The sequence below is a fragment of the Sapajus apella genome, unplaced genomic scaffold (genome assembly GCF_009761245.1).
Source record: "Sapajus apella isolate SASKATOON/1434 unplaced genomic scaffold, GSC_monkey_1.0 scaffold128, whole genome shotgun sequence".
Classification (NCBI taxonomy): Eukaryota; Metazoa; Chordata; class Mammalia; order Primates; family Cebidae; genus Sapajus; species Sapajus apella.
The window spans coordinates 482166-489412 of NW_022437068.1; the positions used below are offsets into that span (position 1 = coordinate 482166).

At 44.3% G+C, this 7247-nt stretch overlaps 1 protein-coding gene across 2 annotated transcripts in view; it reads left to right on the forward strand.

Annotated features, from left to right (window-relative positions):
* The window catches only part of HRH1 (histamine receptor H1), a 95236-nt gene extending 90294 nt beyond the window's left edge, over window positions 1–4942 (forward strand). For both annotated transcript variants that reach the window (XM_032262220.1, XM_032262221.1), the window contains exon 2: window positions 3167–4942. In XM_032262220.1, the coding sequence (XP_032118111.1) occupies window positions 3202–4665 (1464 nt within the window). In that variant the 5' untranslated portion in view covers window positions 3167–3201 and the 3' untranslated portion in view covers window positions 4666–4942. The remainder of the gene's footprint in view (window positions 1–3166) is intronic.
* Window positions 4943–7247: the final 2305 nt, after the last annotated feature.

Consider the following 7247-nt stretch of genomic DNA (forward strand, 5'->3'; position numbering starts at 1 on the left):
GTAGGTTTACCCTAAGCAGTTCCCAGGTTGACGTTTCCCTTTAATTTAGTGATTTGGGGGCCCCAAGATAGTTTCCTTTCATGGCCTCCTTTCTTCCTTCCAGTGGTGGCTGTGGACATTTCCACAGGGTTTGGACTTGATCATGGCAGAAGGTTAAGCTACAAGGTATTAGACGTGGGAATGGAGAAAAATACAGACTGGAGCTGTGGGTTTGGGGGTTGTCCTCATAGGAGGTGATGGCTAAGGGTAGGGAAGTGAGAGGATGACACCACTGAGGCTGACAGCACAGAGTGACAGGAACACAGGGCAGGACTTTGGGTCATCCAAGGAGAGAGTGATGCTATTGAAGAAGTCAGAGGTGGTGCCATCAACAATCAGAGGATTGCTCTGATTGGCAGCTCAGAGCTGGAGGACATCAAAAAATGCCTCGAGGAAGGCTGTAAAAAAGAGACCTGGAAAAGTCCTCAGAGATTGTCTACCCTACCCTACACATTCGACACATGAGAAGATGGAGGCCAAGAGATCACTGACAAAATAAATGGCAGAGCGTGGGCAAAATCAGTGCTGCCCCAAATGGTGCTTTTCCAACAGAGACGTTTAAAAGTTTCCCTCCATAAGGATCAAACACCTTGAGTTTTTTATCTTAAAAAATTATATAAATTTCACCTTCTACTCAAGAACTTATCTGGCTTTGTCTTAATGTAAAAATAATTTGTTTTTGCTAAATTATTGAAAGAAAATTACACTATTAGTTTCTCAGTTTTCTTTAAACTCATCACTTTTTGATGAATATGAAAATCTAAAAACTTGGCTGAGATCAGTGGCTTACACCTGTAATCCCAGTACTTTGGAAGGCCGAGGTGGGCAGATCATCTGAGGTCAGGAGTTCAAAACCAGCCTGACCAACATGATGAAACCCCTTATCTACTAAAAATACAAAAATTAGCCAGGCGTGGTGGTGCAGTTCTATAATCCCAGCTACTTGGGAGGCTGAGGCATAAGAATTGTTTGAACCTGGAAGGGAGAGGTTGCAGTGAGCTGAGATGGTACCACTGCACTCCAGCCTGGGAGATAGAGTAAGACTCTGTCAAAAAAAACCCAAAAAACAAAACAAACAAAAAATCAGCTGGACATGGTGGCTTACACCTGCAATCCCAGAACTTTGGGAGTCTGAGGTGGGCGGATCACCTGAGGTCAGGAGTTCTAGACCACCCTGGCCAACATGGTGAAAACCCATCTCTATTTTAAGAAATATGAAAAAAAGTTTGGTTGGGGTGGTTCCCGCCTGTAATCCCAGCACTTTGGGAGGCTGAGGCAGATGGATCATGAGGTCAGGCATTCAAGACCAGCCTGGCCAACATAGTGAAACCCCATCTCTACGAAAAATACAAAAAAGTAATGGAGTGTGTTGGTGGGCGCCTGTAATCCCAGCGACTTGGGAGGCTGAGGCAGGAGAATTGCTTGAACCTGGGAGGCACAGGTTGCAGTGAGCTGAGATTGCACCACTGCACTCTAGCCTGGGCAACAGTGCAAGACTCCATCTCAAAAAAGAAAAAAAAAATAGCCGGATGTGGTGACACACTCCTGTAATCCCAGCTACTTGGAAGGCTGAGGCAGGAGAATCACTTGAACCTGGAAGCTGGAGGTTGCAATGAGCTGAGATGGTGGCACTGCACTCCAGCCTGGGTGACAGAGTGAGACTCCATCTCAAAAAAAAAAGAAAAAAAAATCTAAAAACTCTGTCCAGAAGATTTAATACTTGCTTTCACCCAACCACACCACTTGAGGATCACCAATAACAGAGGATATAGTCTGTTTTCAATAGAGCCTTACTAGCAAAGGGTTTTTGTTTTTGTTTCTCAGATACAAGATCTTGCTCTGTCCCTTAAGCTGGTCTGCAGTGATGTGATCAGCGTTCACTGCAGCCTCCCAAGTAGCTAGGACTATAAGTGTGCACTATCACACTGGGATTTTTTTTTTAATTTCTTTTTTTTTTTTTTTTTTAATTAAGAGACAGGGTTCCACTATGTTACCCAGGCTGCAACTCCTGGCCTCAAGTGATCATTCTACCTTTAACTCTGGCCTCAATCAATCCTCCCACCTCAGACACCCAAAATTCTGGGATTACAGGTGTGAGCTGTAATCCCATTTCCAGCCTACCAGCTTGTTTCCTATTACTTGGCATGATATATAGAATTTAAACAATTGTTTGTTTTTCAATAGAAAATAGAAAAGTAAAATAACAAATATGCTTTTCCAAATAACATAATCCCCTTCCCACTTGGGAATTTTCCTCTAAGAAGTTATGCTGGATTTATTTCATGTTTTATGTGCCTCTGCTATGTCCCCTTATAACCTCCTGCATATCAATTAGAGATGCTTTTAGCTGAAAGGAAGAACTCCCACAACAGTGATGTAAGAAAAAAAGAAAAAGCAAAGCAAAACAAAATCCAGTTATTTCCTATAATAACAAGTCTGGGAGAAGAAGATTCCAGCGTTGGCTCAGCAGCTTAGTGATAGCAGGGCCCTAGGTTGGCATTTTCTTGGCATTCCTGGATGGTCCCAAGATGACTGTCATGGCCTCAAACATCACTTCCTTACATCTTGTCAGGAAGAAGAAGGCAAGTGAGCAACAACAATTTTTCTTGTTTTGCTCATTTGTCAGAGAGGAAGAACTTTTCTAAAAATTCCACCTCTGTCATTTGATGTCCTCATCTGATTCCTTGGACATGACGGTATCTCATGGTCACTCCTCTATCCACCACTGTAAAGAGGAACTAGATTGTCATATTCTGCTTAGACATATGAGGATGCAGCCCACCTTCCCATAACATGTGCAGAATTAGATTTCTGCAAACTCTTTATTTACCTTGCTTCTGCCCAACTCTTTCACTAGAATGCATGTTCTGTAAGGGTAAACATTTTTGTTGGTTTTGTTCACAGCTATATCCCCAACACCTAGAAGAGTGCCAGGAATTCAATAAATAGTTGTTGAATGAGCAAAGGAATGCATGAATAAGGAAAAAGGGGACATGGCTGTTGAGTAGGTAACCAGCAGTGTCTATCACTCCCAAAAGTATGCTACTCCAGTCTGATGAACATCATGCTACTAAGTGGCCACTGATCACCAAGTCTCTGACCTTACTTTTTCTGTCTTTTCTCCCAGGGAGTGAGCCATAACTGGCAGCTGCTCTGGCACCAATGACCTTTCCCAATTCCTCCTGCCTCTTAGAAGACAAGATGTGTCAGGGAAACAAGACCACCATGGCCAGCCCCCAGCTGATGCCCCTGGTGGTGGTTCTGAGCACCATCTCCTTGGTCACAGTGGGGCTCAACCTGCTGGTGCTGTATGCTGTACGGAGTGAGCGGAAGCTACACACCGTGGGGAACCTGTACATCGTCAGCCTCTCGGTGGCAGACCTGATCGTGGGTGCTGTCGTCATGCCTATGAACATCCTCTACCTGCTCATGTCCAGATGGTCGCTGGGCCGTCCTCTCTGCCTCTTTTGGCTTTCCATGGACTATGTGGCCAGCACAGCATCCATTTTCAGTGTCTTCATCCTGTGCATTGATCGCTACCGCTCTGTCCAGCAGCCCCTCAGGTACCTGAAGTATCGCACCAAGACCCGAGCCTCAGCCACCATTCTGGGGGCCTGGTTTCTCTCCTTTCTGTGGGTTATTCCCATTCTAGGCTGGAATCACTTCATGCGGCAGACCTCGGTGCGCCGAGAGGATAAGTGTGAGACAGACTTCTATGATGTCACCTGGTTCAAGGTCATGACTGCCATCATCAACTTCTACCTGCCCACCTTGCTTATGCTCTGGTTCTATGCCAAGATCTACAAGGCTGTCCGGCAACACTGCCAGCACCGGGAGCTCATCAATGGATCCCTCCCTTCCTTCTCAGAAATTAAGCTGAGGCCAGAGAACCCCAAGGGGGGTGTCAAGAAACCAGGGAAGGAGTCTCCCTGGGAAGTTCTGAAAAGGAAGCCAAAAGATGCTGGTGGTGGATGTATCTTGAAGTCACCATCCCAAACCCCCGAGGAGATGAAATCCCCAGTTGTCTTCAGTCAAGAGGATGATGGAGAGGTGGACAAACTCCACTGCCTCCCACTTGATATTGTGCAGATGCAGACTGCGGCAGAGGGGAGTAGCAGGGACTATGCAGCCAGCAACCAAAGCCATGGCCAGCTCAAGATGGAAGAGCAGGGCCTGAACACGCATGGGGCCAGTGAGATGTCAGAGGATCAGATGTTAGGTGATAGCCAATCCTTCTCTCGAACAGACTCAGACACCACCACAGAGACAGCACCAGGCAAAGGCAAATTGAGGAGTGGGTCTAACACAGGCCTGGATTACATCAAGTTTACTTGGAAGAGGCTCCGCTCACATTCGAGACAGTATGTGTCTGGGTTGCACATGAACCGCGAAAGGAAGGCCGCCAAACAGTTGGGTTTTATCATGGCAGCCTTCATCCTTTGCTGGATCCCTTACTTCATCTTCTTCATGGTCATCGCCTTCTGCAAGAACTGTTGCAATGAACATTTGCACATGTTCACCATCTGGCTGGGCTATATCAACTCCACACTGAACCCCCTCATCTACCCCTTGTGCAATGAGAACTTCAAGAAGACTTTCAAGAGAATTCTGCACATTCGCTCCTAAGGGAGGCTCCAAGGGGATGCAACAAAGTGATCCTTATGATGTCCAACAAGGAAATAAGGACAAAGGCCTGTGTGTTGCCAGGCAGGCACCTGGGCTTCCTGGAATCCAAACCACAGTCTTGGGGGCTGGGTAGTTTGGAAAGACCTTAGGCACCATGGAAGAACAGCAGATGGCTGTGATCAGCAGAGAGCTTGAACTTTGAGGAGGAAGCAGAATCTTTGCAAGAGAATTAGACCTGTTTCTTATAACTGGGTTCAAAACAAGACAAAACAAAAACCATAAAAATAAAAGAGAGAGAGAATTAGACCTGGATGGAGCTCTCCCGCTTCTCAGGAACTGTGGGAGCCTCAGACTCCCATTGTAATTTGAGCTTTCCGAGTCAAATGATTGAAAACTGAAGGAACACATGGCTAGGGTTCCATCAGAGAATTGAAAAGAACTCTTGAGCCTTCTTAGAATGGAGCTGTGTGACTGTATAGAGACCTTATCCATGTGAATAGTTGCTGTCCCCTTCCAGGGGTCACTTTGAGTGGCATGACAGCTGTTCCACAGGGGCTGCCCCTTCTCAGAAAACTTCTGTTCTGAGCCTCTTTTACAGCTTTCTCCAGAACCAGTGTCTGAACCACCCGGGATATTCTGCCTTATTATTTTTTAATCACACATGTTTAGAGTGGATAGAAAATTATGCAGCTTGCACACCCATCATTTTTAACTCCAGATTTCCTTTGGCTATTAAAAAAGTGGTGGCAAAAGACATCCTCAAAAGAAAGAGAAATGAAATATTTGTGAATGGTTGCACATTAAAAATTAAAAGAAGGAATGGGGGGAGAATGCAATATTTTTTGAGGGCTGTACTAGTTTTATCTTATTTAAGCCCTACAACACCCTACAGGAGGGTAGTTTTCTAACTCTAGTTTGCAGAGGAGCAAATTGAGGTGCAGCAAGGTGAGAGAGGTACCCAAGGTCACATAGCTAGTTATGTGAGAAAGTTAGAATAAAAATCCTCTGGGGTTCCAGCTTATTGTAGCCTATTTTCTCCAAAATGTCTGGTCGTGGTGGCTCAAGCCTGTAATCCCAGCACTTTGGGAGGCCGAGCGGACAGATCATTTGACGCTAGGAGCTCAAGACCAGTCTGACCAACAGACTAGGCAAAACCTTGTCTCTACTAAAAATATAAAAACTAGCTGGGCATGATGAGGCATGCCCATCATGTCCCATTGGGAATCTGACACATGAGAATTGCTTGAACCTGGAAGGTGGAGGTTGCAGTGAGCTGAGATCACGTCACTGTACTCCAGCCTGGGCACCAGAGTGAGACTCTGTCTCAATAAAATAAAATATTTTAACAATGTGCCCTCTTAAGTGTGCATACATATATACACACACTATTCCCAAGAGTGGTGGCAGCTCAAAACAATATGTTGAATAGAAGAACAGCTGACATAGAGTTCCTGTGCACCTGCAGAAGGTGAGGCTTTGAAGGAACCAGGTACATTTTTATCTGTGAGTTCTGTTGTCAAAAAGTCATTGTAATTTTTTATAGCCATACCTGTTAAACAAAAACTAGCAAAGACATAGGAACATATAGTTTTACTTGGTGTTTATGTTGCGATCTGGTTGTGATTTACATTTTAAAACTTGATGCTAAACCATAACATGCATAGCAAACGGAGTGCCTGTACAAGCTGGTACTTTGTATTTTGTGTTCCCCTTTGCATGATCTGTTAAAATGAGATATTTTTACCTACCTAAAATATGATGCTTAAAACTAGACTGTATGTGATTTATTTATTTCTACCTTTCTGAGTGTCTTGGACTAAGATGTATTGAAATGTACTATCAAATGTTAACAAAGTTTGATGTGGGGTTTCTCTTCAGTTTCTGATCACATTTATAAATGTCTTTTCAAAAGGATTTACTTTTTATAAAAAGCTTCATTCTCACTCTGCTTTGCATCCCCAAAACTTCTTCTTGTTCAAAACTGGGGGACTTTAGGAGACTTTAATCCCGGTTTCAGAAGCTGCAGCTGTTCTGTTTCCAGGTCAGAAACCATTGTTCAGAAGATCTCCCTGTGAGAGAGTCACTCCTCAGGGTCCTTCAGGACCAAAGAACACTCACAAAGAGCCCTCCACACAGACAAGTAGCTAAGTGTCCATTATTTATCTTGAACATTCGAGGCAACTAGTGGAGAGAACTGATTGTGAGTTCTGCCTGTGGGTCAAAGAAACCTGGATTTGAGTCTGACAAGAACAAGAAATGGTCAATAAATATAAATTCTCATAGTCTAAGGAACAAGATCTATGCATTATTGTATACCGTGTCTATAGTGCTTGCATAGTGTCTGGTATACAGAGGGCACTCCTATGCATTTTTAAAACATGCTGAGCACATACCATGTGCCAGGCTTTGTGTTTTATCTAATGTTATGTAGTGTTATTGCTGCCATTTTCGAATGTTACCTTTACAACAACCTCATGAGGGAGATTTCCCTTTTTACAAATAGGCAAACTGAGGCACAGAGAGGTTGAGGAACTGCTCAAAGGTCTGATTCTGGAATGTGCTTCCTTTCCACTGTCTCAATC